The sequence below is a fragment of the Spermophilus citellus genome (genome assembly GCF_964194105.1).
Source record: "Spermophilus citellus genome assembly, chromosome: 2".
NCBI classification, from domain to species: Eukaryota; Metazoa; Chordata; class Mammalia; order Rodentia; family Sciuridae; genus Spermophilus; species Spermophilus citellus.
The window spans coordinates 162,666,596-162,684,987 of NC_138183.1; the positions used below are offsets into that span (position 1 = coordinate 162,666,596).

Consider the following 18,392-nt stretch of genomic DNA (forward strand, 5'->3'; position numbering starts at 1 on the left):
GAGAGTGAGAGAGAGAGGGGGATAGAGAGAGAGAGAATTTTAACATTTATTTATTTTTTTTCTTAGTTCTCGGCGGACACAACATCTTTGTTGGTATGTGGTGCTGAGGATCGAACCCGAACCGGGCCGCACGCATGCCAGGCGAGCGCGCTACCGCTTGAGCCACATCCCCAGCCCCTGGACACAATATCTTTATTTTATTTTTATATGGTGCTGAGGATTGAACCCAGGGCCTCCTACATGGTAGGCTAGCGCTCTACTCTGAGCCATGACCCCAGCCTTATGACCCCAGCCTTTGTGTTGTTTTTTACATTTTCAACTTCATCTCTAATCTTAATAATTTCCTTCTTTCTACTGGTTTTGCAACTCATTTGTTCTTATTTTTGAAGGGCCTTGAGATGCATCATTAGATTGTTTATTTGGGATCTTTCTGATTTTCTTATGTAGACATTCATTGCTATAAACTTTCCTTTTAGACTGCCTTCACAGTGTCCAGAGGTTCTGATATGCTGTATCACTATCCTCATTTAAGTTTAAGAATTTTTGATGTCTCCCTTGTTTTCTTCTACTACCCATTCATCATTCAAAAATGTATTGCTTCATCTCCATGTATTTATATAATTTCTATAGGATTTTGTTGGGTTGAATTCTAATTTCATTCCATCGTGATCTCATAAGATGCAAGAAATCATATTAATTATTTTTTTATTTGCTGAAAGTTACTTTGTGTCCTAAAATATGGTCTGTTTTGGAGAAGGTTCCATGAGCTGCTGAGAAAGTATATTCAGCTGTGGTTAGACATCTATAGATGTCTGTTAAGTTCATTTGACTTATATTTGATTTATAATGTTTTTCAGGTGTATAAGGTCTTTACTGAGTTTATTTGTGTGGATGGCTTATTTTTGGGGGAGAGGTGTGTTGAAATCACCCAGTGTTATTGTATTGAGGTCTATTTTAGGCTTCCATTTCAGTAGTCTCTCTTTTATTTGCCAGATAGGTGCTATGTATCCATTGGAAATAATATGAACCTCGGTATTTCATACCAGTAATAAAAACTAATTTGAGGTAGATCATCTATTTCAATATAAAAGTAAAAAATATAAAATGTCTAGAAGACAATATGAGAGAATATTTTTGCAACCTTGGAGTAGTCAATTTTTTTTCCTTTTAAGAAAGATTTCAGAACACCATGATAAAGCATAATAAATTGGGCCTCATCAAAGTTAAACACTTCTGCTCATCAAAAGTTATCATTAAGAAAATGTAAAGGCAGCCACATATGGGAAGAAAATATCTGCTATACACACACACACAAGAAAAAAAAAATTGGGAAAAAGACTTAAACAGATCCTTCATAAGAAAAAAAATCTGTGAGCGGCTAATGAACACATGAAATAATGTACAATATTAATCATCAGAAAAATGCAAGTTAAAACAATTTCATACCACTTGCCATTCAAAAAAATGGCTCAAATTGAAAACTCAGGAGATATCAAGTGTTTGTGAGAATGTCAAGCAACTGAAAATCATTCGATGCTTGTTAAAGTGTAAAATGTTGGGATCACATAGGAAAACTGGCAGTCTCTTAGTGTATGATCCTACCAATTTCATTCCTAGGTATTTAGCCAAGAGTAATAAAAATATGTACCTAAAAGTGGTGTGGATAAAAATGTTTATAGAAGCTTTATTTTTAATGATCCCAAACTGGGCACCAAAATGTGCAACAGGGGATTTTGAACAAATAGATTGTTTTATTTTCATATAGTAGAATATTGTTTAGCAATAGAAAGGCAATAAGGTACTGATACATAGCATAACATGGATGAATCTCAAAATCATTGTGTTAAATGAATAGATACTAACTGTTTATGAAATTCATGAACAGGCAAAACTGTATTGATAGAGATTCAGAAGAGTGATTGTTTTAAGGTGGGGGAAGAGAACAAAAGGGAATTTCTTTGAGTGATGGAAATATAGTTGATTCTGTATTGGTTACATTTGTCATGCATTATACATTTGTTAAAGCCTATTCAACAGTACACTTATCTGTGCATTTTATTGAGCTGTAAAGAGTTTTATTTCCTACTAATTGATCCCTTTTTCCCATTCAAAAGTGTGACTTTACTCCAAGGATCCTCTTTAAAACTTCTAATAATCTAAAATAAGTAGTACCTCTCTCTTTTTTTATTTTTCAATTTTTATTCTACTTATTTATATTATGCAATTTAAGAGTTAATCACTACTTTTTGGATTCTATTATCTGTTGTTTCTTGATGTTTAAATATGTCTCTAAACTAGATTTCAGCTACTGAGAAGAATGTATCAAAAACTCCGATATAGTCATGTATTTGTATATTTTTCCTGTTTTTTAAAAATTTTTGCTTCATGTTTTAAAATTGTTATGAAAATATAGGATTTTAGTATTTTTGTGTTGAATTGACCGTTATGAAATGCCCCTTTTATCTTTAGTAATATTGCTTTAAAATCTGCTTTATTTGATTAGTATAGCTAAATAACTTTTCTTTTGGTTTTGTTTGGTATATGCAAAATATTTATTTTTATATGTTATATATGTATTTTTTATTTTCAGCCAGTCTTTATGCTTATAATCAAGATTTTTTTGTAATTATCATGTAGTTGGATTTAATTTTGCAAGTCTAGGCCAGCAATCTTTGTTCTTTAATTAGAGTTTTTAGTCATTTTACATTTAACGTAATTACTGAAATTAGATTTAAATTGACCATCTATTTGTTACCTTTTTGCTTAATTTGCTTTTGTGTGTGTGTGTGTGTGTGTGTGTGTGTGAGAAGAGAGAGAGAGAGAGAGAGAGAGAGAGAGAGAGAGAGAGAGAGAGAGAGAGAAATATACTGGGGATTGAACCCAGTGCATGCTAGGTCAGCATTCTATCACTGAGCTACATCCCCAAACCTTCAATATGTTTTTTAAAAAATTGTTATTAATTGAATATTTGTTATTTCATTTTTGCCTGGGATGCTTGTTTTAGTTGTACATTCTTCCAGTATTATTATTCTGAAAATAACTTCCTTAAATATTTATGTTTCTTTACTTTTCCTACAGGGTCTAACAAATCTGGGAATCTAATAGATATATGTAATATATTCTTATAGATTTGCTCTGTTCCCTTAATAGTTGTAAAAGACCTAAAATGGTTTTCTTAATGCAGTGTAAAGTAAGTTATTTTACCTATTGTTTTTAGAATCACACCCAGGAAATTTGATACTGTTCAAGCATCTGAGCATTACAAAAGTGGAATTATCACCAGTGATATTGGAGACTTAACTTTAAGCAAGAGGGGAATACGAACATCATTTACATTTAGGAAAGTGAGGCACACACCTTGTAACTGTAGTAAGTATATGATTTCATTTCTACTATAAAATGGAGTAAATCTAGTATGGAAATCCTTTACGGTCCCCTCAGTACCTAAGATAGCTTTTCCATAGCTTCTATAATGGCATTTCCCTATATTCTGCCTTGTATTTTACTTTTGGAATACTTTTCTGTACCACCTCCATTAGAGTATTCTTTGAAGTTAAGAACTCTTCTTATGATTTTTTTTTAAATTATTTTTTTAGTTGTAGATGGACATACAATATCTTTATTTATTTTTATGTGGTGCTGAGGATCGAACCCAGTGCCTCACACATGCCAGGCAAGCGCTTTACCACTGAGCTACTAGTCCTAGCCCCTCTTCTTATGATCTTTATTTTCCCCATACTTAGTTTTTTAAGCAGTTGAGTGCCAAGAAATACTTTATTTATTGAAGTAACAGTTTAGAGTATTAGAATTATGGGACAATAAAATATCACTTGTACAAAAATAGGTTTTTCTTGAAAATAGCTTGTCAGATTTCTTCTTCTTTTTTTTTTTTTAATTAATCCAACAGGGAAGCTAGAGATGACAAATTGCTTTATGGTAGGTTACTATAGGGAATAAGCATTGGTTTATGGCTTAGTCTATTTGGAAACCTAGAAGAGACTAAAGGGAACTGCACAAAATTTGTCAAGAGGATACTGTTTTGAATTGTCTACATAAGTACATCATGCTTTCTTGGACTTAGTTTACAGAGATATTTTTCATTTTATAAATAAGAATTTTTAATAACAGTGATAGAATCCATTTTATATCCGGGGGGTTTCAGTTATGGGTAGTATCTACTAGTAGCTTTTGAATTTAATCATAATCTTAAACATTTTGAATTAAAACTCCTCATTATGTCTACAAGATGTTAGCCTATCAGAAACTTGAAGTCTTCTGTGTTTGATAATCTTGATGGTAGTGAAGCTTTAAAACAAGTTTTTGCGTATTTTGCTAAAAGTGTCCTAAGGGCCTTAAAATGTGAATTTTTAAATTAAAAATATTTATTATTATTTGGTAAGGATCTAGCACTCATCAAAGAAAGAAAGAGAGAGAGAGGGAGGGGGGGAGGAAGGAAGGAAGGAAGGAAGGAAGGAAGGAAGGAAGGAAGGAAGGAAGGAAGGAAGGAAGGAAAAGGTTTCTTTTCTCAAGTAAAGTCTAGTTATAGAGATGCTAGTTTTCTTATGCAAATGTAAGGGAAGTGCTAAGAAGCTTCAATTGGGTAATCAGTTTACAGATGTTTTTACAATAACAAAAATTGTATGTATTGTGTACCACATAATGTTTTGGAATATGTATACATCGTGGAGTTGCTGAATTGGGCTAATTAACAAATGAATTATATCACACACAATTTTTGTGTGTGTGTGTGTGTGATGAGAGCACTTTAAATCTAATCTTTTAGCAATTTTCAAGAATTATTACCTATAGTCACCATGTTGTAAAATAGATTTATTTGACTTATTCCTCTATGTAACTGAAATTTGGTATCCTTTGACCAACATTTGCTCAACGTCAATGAAACAAATGGAGACAGAAGCAAGATGCAGAGGCAAAAATGACTGCTGGTCTAAGCTGCCATCTTAGGTTATCATTAGGTTACATTATGTCACTGGCACCATTGGTACATTATTTTTCTTTATATCATTAAGCAGGGTACATTAAGTTATAATGTAAGATGTTCTTACTTATGATTGGATATATGCACTGGCCAAGCTTGTATTAGTTATCTTAATAGTTCCTGGGAAAAACCACAGAATGTTCCCTTTAAGCAGATGCAGAATTGTATTTATGTTTTGTTGTAAATAGATTTGCCCACTCCTTTTTATATTGAACTCCTCAAATATATAATTAGACTTTCAGGGAAGAACTTTTTTTTTTTTTTTAAACAGGTAAGTCAGAGCTCATGTATACCCAGTTCTGAAATTTGTTTTGATTTTCTTTTAAGAAAACTTGATAACTTTGAGTCATTTATAAAGATGAAAGGTTTGTATTGCCTTATTTTTATTTTTAGGTTATTCTTCTGTATGTGACAGTCAGAGGAAAGAGACTCCTCCCTCATTTCCAGAGAGTGATAAAGAAGCCTCACAACTAGAGCAAGTGTATGTACATCGAGTTTATGAAGAGATCGCTGGGCACTTTAGCAGTACAAGACATACCCCATGGCCACGGATAGTGGAGTTTTTGAAGGCTTTGCCAAGTGGTTCGATAGTGGCCGATATTGGGTGTGGAAATGGGAAGTATCTTGGCATCAATAAGGAGTTATACATGGTAAGTAATGTTGCTTCTGACTTTCTTTTTGCTGTATTTGCAATGGTTATCATTATCTTTCTTCCTCATGATATACATTGTTTTTAGGCCATTGTAAAAAACTGATGATAAACAGAATGAAAATAATTATTGCTTTCATTTTTAATTCCCCTAGAAATTTATGGGCATGGTATTTTTGTGGGTTTTTTTTCTCTTTAGATTTTGCTTTATGATAAGATAATATCAGTAAACTGTTATACAGTTGTAAAACTTCACAGGTGGTATTCTTATTGCAACACTTTTCTTTGCTTGAATTCTCCTATGTATGAGCAAGATAAAGCAGATACTTCAATCATTTTTTTTTTTGTGAATGAGGAAACAGACTTCAGAGGTTTTCTTACTTCCCTCTGTCATAATATGAGGGCATAACTGAAATTTGAACCTATACCTTCTGACTCCAAATCAAGTGTTCTTTTACTCATAGTAGAAAAAAAAGGTATACTATTTATTAATGTTCCATAGTTGAATAAGCTAAGGCTCAAATAGATTAAAAAGTTGGTGAAGTTTACATGCTAAACCCAAGATTTGAACCCATTTCTATCTTACTCCATAGTGTCTGTTTTTAGCTGCTATCAGTTCTTTTTCTATGAACCACTTTTCCCCACTGCTGTGCTACAGAGTAGGCAGTGCTTGCTGAAGCACATTGTTGTAAATACCATATTAACACTGCTCTATGAGGCCTGGAGTTTCCCTTTCTCAAAAGATTAGGGGAGGAAGGACTAGAATAAAGGCGTAGGTAAGCAGAATAAGGGTAGCCTACATGTCTGGGTTATTGGAGTGTGTCAAACTGCTAAGAACCTTTTACTTTTACCCCATCCTTGATACTGTGCACCCACAAGAAAAAACAAAATTACTTAACATTCAAGGAAAGGTAGAGTTTGATACTAAGAGGCAGATACAAGAACAGCTTTTCTTTAAGCCAACACATTGATATTCACAAATTGTTAACATATTTATAATTTAATTTTAGTTTATAAAGAATAAGGTCTAGTACCAATAAAAAAAATAAAAAAATTAAAAAAAATAGAATAAGGTCTAGTAAGTTTGCTCATGTTGAAGAGGAAGTAGGTTTTTGATATGTCAGTTAAAATCACAATTTTAACTACAATTCAAAATAAAAATATACATGATATTGTCTTTTGGTGTTTTGATTTTAAGGTACTATCTAAAAATGTTTCTTAGAAACTTCTGCTTTTGTACTTTCTTGTTGATAAAACAAGGTTTTATCTAGTCAGTTTTATCTGTCACTATTTGTGATACTGAGTCAGTACAGTTGACTACAACTGTACTGACTTAGTTATAATGATAGCATTATTCTGTTATAATTGAGAATGATTTGATAAACAGGAAACTGAATCAAAATCTGAACCTGATTCAAAAAGAAATATATTTGGAAGATCAGAAATACACCCCCCCCATCCCCTTTATCCACATTCATTTTATTAGCAGCAGACTGCACATATTCCTTTCTGTCTGCTCTTTCCTAGCACTTACTGCATTTTATTGACTTCCAGGGGAGGCTCATGAAGTGTTGGTTCGATGAATGAATGAAACTATTGGTCTGGTTGGAGTTAGAGATTCCATTGTATCTGAAATGGAATTGTGTATGATAAAAGAGAAGTTTGCCTTTTTTTAAACTGATGAAGCTCCAGCATGGAAGGAACAATGATAGTTGAGTGTTTGAACAGCCATTCTTTTTCATGAAATGTGTTCATTTTTTTTTTTAAAGAGAGAGTGAGAGAGGAGAGAGAGAGAGAGAGAGAGAGAGAGAGAGAGAGAGAGAGAGAGATATTTTTTAATATTTATTTATTTTTTTTTAGTTCTCGGCGGACACAACATCTTTGTTGGTATGTGGTGCTGAGGATCGAACCCGGGCCGCACGCACTCCAGGCGAGCGCGCTACCGCTTGAGCCACATCCCCAGCCCGTGTTCATTTTTTGACATTTATGAAATGAGGAAATGACATTCATTTTAGGTATTCAGATTAGAATAGGTTAGTAATAAAAAATGATTGATATCATTATTATACATAATTTTCTTAAAATATATATATTTTAATACAGGTTAAGTATTCATTAGTGAAAATTCTTGGGACAAAACGTATTTCAGATTTCTGATTTTTCTGGATTTTTGAATATTTGAATTGACTTTTCATTTTGAATATTCCTAATTTGAACATATAAAATTTGAAATGCTCCAAAACCCCAAACTTGTGAGCATTGTATTGGCACTCAAAAAGTTTCATGTGTTGGAGCATTCTGGATTTTTGTGTTAGAGATGATCAATGTGTACTACCTTGGTCTTTCATCATAATAATTTTATGAACTGCTTTTCATAAGTGTATGTGGTGAAGTTGTTCTTTTCCTATATCTGAGCCACATCTGCTCTTGCTCTTATGAAAGCTTTACTAACCCAATCAGTGAATTAATCACTTGATGGTATTAATTGAGTGGTAACTGAAGGCTGGTGGAGTGTGGCTGGAGGAGGTAGGGTACTAGGGACATGGCTTTGAGGTATCTATTTGTATCTGGCAAGTAGAGACCTCTTCACTGCTGTCTGATCACCATATGAGCCACTTCCCTACGCCACACTCTTCTGCCTTGATGTTCTGCCTTACCTCAAGCCCCGAGGAAGTCTACTGTCTATGGATTGAGACCTCTGAAACTGTGAGCCCCTAAATAAACTTTTCCTCCTCTATAGCTATCTGGTTGGGTCTTTTAGTTACAGCAGCAACAAAGATGACTAAAATAGAAATTGGTACCAAGAGTGGGGTCATTGCTGTGACTAGTCTGAACATGTGGTTCATAAGTTTTTGGAGCATTTTGGAATTGGTGGGAGGAATTTTGAGGTGTATAAACATAGTACAAGTTGGAAATGTTTTACATTGTTATAAATGGAGCTTAATGACCTATTCTGATGGGAGCTCAGAAGACCAGGAAGTCAGTAGGACTGTGGATAGTGAAGACAGGGCTCAAGAGAGTTCAGAAAAGGAGGACTTTATTGGAATTTGGAGTAGAGGCCATTCATGTTTTGTTCTGAGAAGTTATCTGCATTTTGTCCTTGCCCTGAGACTTTTTGTGAAGCTGATTTTAAAAGTGATGGACTTCATAATCTGCCAGAAGTAATGTCTAGGCAGCATAGCATTCAGGCGGTGGCATGGTTATTGTTGGCTGCTTTTAGCCAAATTTCTTGTGATAATCAGGAGTAGAAAGCAGAACAGAAAGATTTGGAAAATGTGGACTTGAAAGGCAGAAGTAAAACTAGGTCTAAGGAAGTTGCAGTTGTTAAAGACATTACCGCTACTGAAAAATGCTACAGGGACAATAAGAAAGATGTCATGATCTTTGTCTAACAGAAATATGTTAAAGAGATCTTGAATATATGTTGAGTGTTTGCAAAATAAGCCATTTTCTCTTTGGTTGTTGTCATTAGGTAACATTATTAGGGAGAATTTCAAATACTTGACATTATCCTTGGTATTAAAACTTATAGCAATTTAAAATAGAAAAGTAAAACAATTGTGATGTTTTGACTACTGTATATGTGAAACCCAGCAAAATAATGGAAATGTGAAAGTCGTGAGCCAGGTATGAGTCAGTGCCATGTCAGTGAGGAATCTATAATAGGTCTGGTGCTTTATTACTAAAATTTGCTGCACAGTTTCTTCTTGGTGAAAAGGAGTGGTATGAGCAAACAGACCTAAGAGCCTGACAAGAAGGAGAAAATTTCCTTTTGTTTTGTTTGGCTGCTGTTCTTGTTCTGTTTTTATCTGTGGTCCTCAGATAATAATTCTCCTCTTCTGAGTGACTATTGAGCCCTGTCTCTGAGGATTTGTTTTATAGGCAAGCTGGATTTTTTCCTGTTGGCTCTTAGTAAGGTTTAGCTGTCAGAATTGGGCATAATTGAAACTTCTGAGTCTGTGAACTGAATTTAAATGTAACAAAAGGTAGCAAGCACAAAAATATTCTCTCTCTCTCTCTCTCTCTCTCTCTCTCTCTCTCTCTGTGTGTGTGTGTGTACACACTGATATTGTAACTGTTGGCTGGGTGACATAGAATATTGGTGAAAATAAATAAAAGCAGTAATTCAGGCATGGATCTTAAACAGATAAGGAAACAATTGGGAATTATGCCACTGTTATTAATAGCCCCTTAGTACTTTTCCGTCTTTAAGTATTTCACATAAAATTGCTGTACTTTACCTCTAGCTTAGTGCCTTTTATTCCACTTCATAAATTAAAGCAGCTCTGAGCTAGAATATAAAAGCTGTTAAATGCCTATTAGAAATTCAGCAAATTCATTAAATATGATTGGCATGGCAATGTGATTTAACTGCTAAAGAATTATTTTGATATGAGGATTCATATTCTTTATTCTCAGGACTAAGAGAATCTCAAGGATCATGAGTAAATATTTTGAGCTGGCCACTTCTGTTTTTATTAAATCTGCTTTTACAATTCTTTTTTCCTCATCATAGAGATTGGATTAAGAAGAGATTTCTGAGAATGATTATTTATTAGTGATTTAACATTTCTTATGCCCCTCCCATTTTCCTTCTGAATTTACATGTGCACATTGCAACTGCATATGTGTGTGTGTGTGTGTGTGTGTGTGTGTGTGTGTGAGTGTAAACATATTTTATAAGACTGCCTTATATATGTGTGTATATCTTTGGTATTAGAATTTCATATGAATGTAGTATTCATATATATAGTATTCATAGAATTAAACAGCAAAACTGTATACAAAAACAACAGCAAAACTAGGGAGAAGGTGGGAAGTCCCAGTCCCTGTACACTTTCTGCAGAACCAGACATGTGTAAGGCACATTTGGCCTCCATTACTTGAAACATGAAAGCATGTTGCTAACTGCCTTCAGTAACAACATTCCCGTAGAAGGCTTGGTTATGCTAAAAGATTTAACTAAGTAGCATTTTACAAGTTTTGAATTCAGCACTTTATTCTTGATAAGGCAAAATAGGATGAATGATTTTACTTTTATGGATTTTTTAATTTTATTTTCTTATAAAAGTAATACATGGACTGGGGATGTGGCTCAAGTGGTGGCGCGCTCTCTTGGCATGCACGGGCCGCTGGGTTCGAACTTCAGCACCACATAAAAATAAAATAAAGATGTTGTGTCCACCGAAAACTAAAAAATAAATATTAAAAATTCTCTTTCTCTCTGTCTTAAAAAAAAAAGAGTAATACATGTTGAAAAGTATAAAGAAGCAGAAAAATAATCACCCATCCTCCTGCTATCTAGATCACCACCATATAGTATATATAGTAATGAAAGATACCTTAGATCATGTTCTTTGTAGCTCCCCTAAAAGTCTAAAATGTCTATGTTTTGGGGACAGTTTTTATTTTTTTTTATTTTTTTAAATTTTTTTTATTGGTTGTTCACAACATTACAAAGCTCTTGACATATCATATTTCATACATTAGATTGAAGTGGGTTATGAACTCCCAATTTTTACCCCAAATGCAGATTGCAGAATCACGTCGGTTACACAGCCACAATTTTACACAATGCCCTATTAGTAACTGTTGTATTCTGCTACCTTTCCTATTCCCTACTATCCCCCCTCCCCTTCCCTCATACCTTCTCTCTCTACCCCATCTACTGTAATTCATGTCTCTCCTTGTTTATTTTCCAATTCCCCTCACAACCTCTTATATGTAATTTTGTATAGCAATGAGGGTCTCCCTTCATTTCCATGCAATTTCCCTTTTCTCTCCCTTTCCCTCCCATCTCATGACTCTGTTTAATGTTAATCTTTTCTTCCTGCTCTTCCTCCCTGCTCCGTTCATAGTTGCTCTCATTATATCAAAGAAGACATTTGGTATTTGTTTTTTAGGGATTGGCTAGCTTCACTAAGCATAATCTGCTCTAGTGCCATCCATTTCCCTGCAAATTCCATGATTTTGTCATTTTTTTAATGCTGCGTAGTACTCCATGGTGTATAGATGCCACATTTTTTTTTATCCATTCATCTATTGAAGGGCATCTGGGTTGGTTCCACAGTCTAGCTATTGTGAATTGTGCTGCTATGAACATCGATGTGGCAGTATCCCTGTAGTATGCTCTTTAAAGGTCTTCAGGGAATAGTCCGAGAAGGGCAATAGCTGGGTCAAATGGTGGTTCCATTCCCAGCTTTCCCAGGAATCTCCATACTGCTTTCCAAATTGTCCGCACCAATTTGCAGTCCCACCAGCAATGTACAAGTGTACCCTTTTCTCCACATCCTCGCCAGCACTTGTTGTTGTTTGACTTCATAGTGGCTGCCAATGTTACTGGAGTGAGATGGAATCTTAGGGTGGTTTTGATTGGCATTTCTCTGACGGCTAGAGATGGTGAGCATTTTTTCATGTACTTGTTGATTGATTGTATGTCCTCCTCTGAGAAGTGTCTGTTCAGGTCCTCGGCCCATTTGTTGATTGGGTGATTTGTTATCTTATAGTCTAATTTTTTGAGTTCTTTGTATACTCTGGATATTAGGGCTCTATCTGAAGTGTGAGGAGTAAAAATTTGTTCCCAGGATGTAGGCTCCCTATTTACCTCTCTTATTGTTTCTCTTGCTGAGAAAAAGCTTTTTAGTTTAAGTAAGTCCCATTTGTTGATTCTTGTTATTAACTCTTGTGCTATGGGTGTCCTATTAAGGAATTTGGAGCCCGACCCCACAATATGTAGATCGGAGCCAACTTTTTCTTCTATCAGATGCAGAGTCTCTGATTTGATATCAAGCTCCTTGATCCATTTTGAGTTACCTTTTGTTCATGGCGAGAGAAAGGGATTCAGTTTCATTTTGTTGCATATGGATGTCCAGTTTTCCCAACACCATTTGTTGAAGATGCTATCCTTCCTCCATTGCATGCTTTTAGCCCCTTTATCAAATATAAGATAGTTGTAACTTTGTGGATTAGTCTCTGTGTCCTCTATTCTATACCATTGGTCCACCCGCCTGTTTTGGTACCAGTCCCATGCTGTTTTTGTCACTATTGCTCTGTAATATAGGTTGAAATCTGGTATCACTATACCACCTGATTCACACTTCCTGCTTAGAATTGCTCTTGCTATTCTGGGTCTTTCATTTTTCCATATGAATTTCATGATTGCTTTATCTATTTCTACAAGAAATGCCGTTGGGATTTTGATTGGCATTGCATTAAACCTATAGAGAACTTTTGGTAATATCGCCATTTTGATAATGTTAGTTCTGCCTATCCATGAACAGGGTATATTTTTCCATCTTCTAAGATCTTCTTCTACTTCTCTCTTTAGGGTTCTGTAGTTTTCATTGTATAAATCTTTCACCTCTTTTGTTAGGTTGATTCCCAAGTATTTTATTTTTTTTGAGGATATTGTGAATGGAGTGTTTTTCCTCATTTCCGTTTCAGAAGTTTTGTCGCTGATATACAGAAATGCCTTTGATTTATGCGTGTTGATTTTATATCCTGCCACTTTGCTGAATTCATTTATTAGTTCTAGTAGTTTCTTTGTAGACCCGTTTGGGTCTTCTAAGTATAGAATCATTTCGTCCGCAAATAGTGATAGTTCTTCTTTTCCTATTTTTATGCCTTTAATTTCTTTCGTCTGTCTAATTGCTCTGGCCAGTGTTTCAAGAACTATATTGAATAGAAGTGGTGATAGAGGGCATCCCTGTCTTGTTCCAGATTTTAGAGGGAATGCCTTCAACTTTTGTCCATTCAGAATGATGCTAGCCTGAGGCTTAGCATAGATAGCTTTTACAATGTCAAGGTAAGTTCCTGTTATCCCTAGTTTTTCTAATGTTTTGAACATAAAGGGATGCTGTACTTTGTCGAATGCTTTCTCTGTGTCTATCGAGATGATAATATGGTTCTTATCTTTAAGTCTATTGATGTGGTGAATTGTCGCGACCCCCTTGCCCGCAAGGAAGACGCAACACCGGGAATCTTCTTCCAGTCGTTTATTCAGGTTCTCGAGATCTCTTCCACTCTACTCTCTTCTTCATCTTTCTCCTCTTCATCTTCCTCCCCGAATGCTCCTACCAGCCTTAATAAAGCATCTCAAGCCCCAATGCGAAGCTGCCACGTGGAGCTTTCTCATAGGGTGTTAGAAAACCACGCACCAACTCTCCCAATTAAGGAGTTGTTTGTCACAAACCACAGTCGAGCCAGCGCCATCTTGTAATGGCGACCGCAGTCCGCAGAAACGGCTCACTACAGTTCCCCCTTTTGTTTTCTAAAAACAATACAGGCGAGAGTAGAGGTCCTATCCCACTGTGCAGAGGTGGCTGCATAGTATGGCTCAGCCCCAAGGAGGGCCCTTCCCCAGATCTGAGGCCATATCAGCCGACGCTTTTCTCGTGGGACGGGGCGTGGACGCGTCTAACCCGCATGCAATAGGACATGCTCTCCTTGAGGTCCACTTCAAGGATCACTCAAGTGCAGTGCCTTGCCTCGCATCCTGTATCGTGATGGACGAAGGGGGATAGCCGAGGCTGAACTGTGGCTGTTTAGAAACACAACGACAGACAAGTTGGTAACACCCTACAAGAAAGGCACGGGTAATCTGTGCAAGCCAGACTTGAGGTGAAATGCCATTACTCATACTAAGCCTTCAACCAGGAACCTTATCAGACCCAAGCAGGTCAGGACGTTCCCACATGACCGTTATTGGCTGAATATGAAAACAGACACCACAAATCTTTCAAGGCCTTGTGAGCTCCTTCAAGGTCTTGTGAGCTGGCCTCTTTGACATGCACAAAAATCAGGGCTGGATCCAAGCCCTGGGGGCCGGGGGGAATCCGTGCCAGCAGTTCCCCCCCTTTTGTTTGTTGCACGTCAAAGGGAATCAAGTAGCCCCTGTCTTAGGTCGTTCACTGCCCCTACACTGCTTACCTGTCTTTGGGGAGGCCCCATTCCCCTGTCTTAGGTTGCAGTGCAAGCGTGAAAGTTGCCCGTCTCTGGGTACTACAAGATCAGCTTGTTGTTGCCAAGGCGTTCAGTGGTATCTATTCAGCCAGTCATTATTGGGTCTTTAATTGGTTCCGGTTCAACAAGGCATAGAGTAAAAATAAAGAAGAAAAAGGGGGCAAAAGGAGGAAGGCATGAAGCAGGGATCATTGTAGAAAAATCATCTTCGAATTGGTCGGAGACAAACTTCAGCAAGATCATCCTTGGTCTGCAGGCGTTGATAATGGATCTGTATTGGCTTAGAAGTCAGAATGTTAATTTGGTCTTTAATAAATTGTGTCATTCTCTTACCTAGGCAGGGGCCTACAGCAGCTATAAGGAGGAGACCGAAAAGCGGTCCCATTACAGTGGATATCAAAGGAGTTAACCATGGGGTATTTTTAAACCACTGTTCAAACCATCCTTGTTGTGCTTCAAACTCCTTTTGTCTTTTAGCCAATCTTTCCGTGACACTTTCCACAGTTTCACGGATTACCCCAGTATGATCTGCATAAAAACAACACTGTTCCTTTAAGGCTATACATAGTCCTCCTTCCCTTAGGAACAATAAATCTAGTCCCCTCCTATTTTGTAACACAACTTCTGAGAGGGAGGTGAGGGACTTTTCCAAAGCAGTAATTGACTTGGCCATGGCTGTTAAATCTTATAGCTGGGTAGAGAATAACATTTAGGATCTGCAGTGGTATTAGAGGATAATTTAGACAGTATTGCTACCCCTTCATAATAGGGCGGCCTGGAGGTCAAGCATAGCCAGCAATCTTGGGTCCTGTTAGGACTAGTGGCATTGAGAGCGAAAAAGGCTCCTTGGATCAAATCAAAAAGACGATCTCCAGTTCCAGGGTGTATGGGCCCAGGGGCACAATCAAAGGTTTGATAGCCCACAGTTATTGCTTGACCGCTGGGGGAAGATATTACTGCTGGGGCTATAGGCTGTTTGGGTCCAGATGGGGCCTTTTGATCTCCGAGCACCTGATTGGGTCCTATTAAACTTCCAGTAGGCTGTTCTGTGGTCAATTTAAGCCGAAAAAGCAGGCCAGGATTGTACTGTCCGGGGGTGTAAATACGCAGCCCCCAGAGATATCCTTAAGTCCAATCTGGCTGCTGTTTTCCATTGGAAGTAAACTGAATAGTAATATCTGATTCTCCCTCTATTGTTTACCAGAAATGGGTAACATCATTTTGCCAGACATCATTGGTGTGTAAGCCTCTAGGATTAACACTTAGACTAGGGGAATGAATGAATGGAGCACACACTGGGCATAAGAAAACAATTTGTAGAGTCTGATCACGTGAGCACCCCGCACAGAAGCGTAAGGATTGTGCATTTAGATGGAATTTAGCATGGAGCTAAGGAGTTGATCCGTTTGTAATTGTTCCATGATAGTAAATTGTCTGCCAATATAAGGGGCTGCTTCAATAACTGAGGCTAAATTAGCAACATAGAGACTATCAGTATACACATTAAGTGGGATGGAATTGTATAGTTTAAGGGCCATAATTAGAGCCTCAACTTCTGATATTTGGGCAGACAGTCTAGGAACAGGGTGTCGAATTACTTGAGATTCATCAAAAACAACAGCAAACCCCCCTCTTGCTCCGTCTGTATAAACAGTCTGAGCTCCCGGGATAGATTCCCCTTTAATAATTTTAGGAGAAATAATAGGACATTTTTTAAGGTCTTCTAGAAGTTTATGTCGGGGAAAGTGATTATTAATTTGACCTTTGAAATTACAAAGGAAGAGACACCAAAGATCATGTTCTTGTTGGAAATTTAAAATCATATCCTGGGTATAAGGTTGAATGAGAATGTCAAAAGTCTTTCCAAACAGTGCATCACCCAAATATTTGGCCTTCCAGATCAGATTCATCACCAGTTCATAAAAGGGAGTTATTACCCGAGAGTTAGAAGCAGGTAAATGGACCCAATAGATGGGACCTATTTGTCAAAACACTGTAGTAGGAGTTAATTTTGATGGCAGGATTATAAATGATAGGGGCATAGAGCAGTTTATCTGGGTAACCTGCATGTCTTGTAGGGCCTTCTCTATCAGTCTTAATGATTGTAGAGCCTCAGGTGTGGGATTCTCTTGTAGGGCCTTCTCTATCAGTCTTAATGATTGTAGAGCCTCAGGTGTGGGATTCCTGGCTGAGCTGGGGGAAGGGTCTCCTTGGAGGAGATCATACAGAGGCTTAAGTTCCTGGAAAGAGAGGAGTTGGCACTGTTGTTAAAGTTATAAACATACCTCTTAAGAGAGGGGGAAAGGGAGAAACCTTTAGCAACTTGACGTTTCTCCCAAGAATGATCCTGACAAGGCGTAAATGTTGGGGGGAAACCAAGATTAGGGGTACAGTAGGGAGAGGCCTTAAAATGAGTGGCATTATAAAGACTATTAGAAGAAGGAGGCACTGGGATTAGTACCTCGGAGACAATAGCCAAGGTAGTTATGTTTAAAGCAGAGCTATTTACGGGGGTTCCTGAGCCTGATTGTTCCCCTGAGGCTACTTAGCTCAATACAGCACTGAGAATGCTCCCTGAGATCTGACTGGACCGCAATGGGTCCTTCCAGTTAATCAAATTCTTGGTCTTAAGGCTAATACAATGAGCGTTCCCGAAGCCAAAACAAGAAACTCCTGTGAGATTAACTTGAGATTGATTAAAAATGCTTTCCACCTGAGTTAGTGTGAAGGCGGCATCCACTCCATAAGTGCGCACAGACTCCGCCAGGGTCTTCAATTTATCATCTTATGAGTTTAACATAGAAACCTGTGGAATCAAATTTTGTCTGAAAAAGATATCTTCCGTTAGCATTTACAGGTAGGCATTTTTAAAAATACAGTTTCTGAGTAGCTCCGGTAGAAATCTGAAACGCAGCAGTACAGGTTAGTGGCTGGAAGGCGGGACTAGAAGTCCTGTCTGAGTGACTGTGGAAGAACCAATCGGTAGCCCCCAAGAGTGTGGGAGGTGGGACCAGGAAGTCGCTCTTCCGCCAGGCAGCCCATGGTTACCATGGTGATGCAAGCAACACGGAGTCCGTCGCTCACCCTCAGGGCAAAAGTTCCCCAAGATTTCCTAGCCGACCGCACCTTGCCTGATTTTGTTTGCATTTTTCCCCGCCTGGCCAAGCTCTTACTGCGGCAGCAGCCTGCTCTGTTTCTGGACCATCCCCGCACACTCCGGCTTCCGGGCCGGGGCGGGCTCCTGTTCCCTTTTCCCGGCTGCAGTGGGCGTCCCTGGGCATAGATCCCAGGGTCATAATTAATCTGCTGCTGCGGCACCCATGGCACAGCAACAGAAGGAACACAGAAAACGAAAGACACAGACGACAAAAAAAGAACACAGAAAACAAAAGTGAAAGTACACATAGCAGCTGCAATAAAATATGAGGCCTACGGGGTCCCGCTCTCGGGGACGAGGGGTCCACTCAGGGACGAGGGGTCCACTCAGGGACGAGGGGTCCACTCACGGGACGAGGGGTCCACTCACGGGACGAGGGGTCCACTCAGGGACGAGGGGTCCACTCACGGGACGAGGGGTCCACTCACGGGACGAGGGGTCCACTCAGGGACGAGGGGTCCACTCACGGGACGAGGGGTCCACTCACGGGACGAGGGGTCCACTCAGGGACGATTGGTGCACCACTCCTGACGACTGAAAGTTCTGATTTTCCCGGGTCTCGGCACCATTTGTCGCGACCCCCTTGCCCGCAAGGAAGACGCAACACCGGGAATCTTCTTCCAGTC

The 18,392-nt window shown here is 38.0% G+C and overlaps 1 protein-coding gene across 3 annotated transcripts in view; it reads left to right on the forward strand.

Moving 5' to 3' along the window:
* Positions 1–18,392, forward strand: part of ALKBH8 (alkB homolog 8, tRNA methyltransferase) — a 64,591-nt gene that overhangs the window by 34,238 nt on the left and 11,961 nt on the right. For all 3 annotated transcript variants that reach the window (XM_081279389.1, XM_081279388.1, XM_081279387.1), the window contains exons 9-10: positions 3,218–3,369; positions 5,393–5,649. In XM_081279389.1, coding sequence (XP_081135515.1) covers positions 3,218–3,369; positions 5,393–5,649 — 409 coding nt within the window. The remainder of the gene's footprint in view (positions 1–3,217; positions 3,370–5,392; positions 5,650–18,392) is intronic.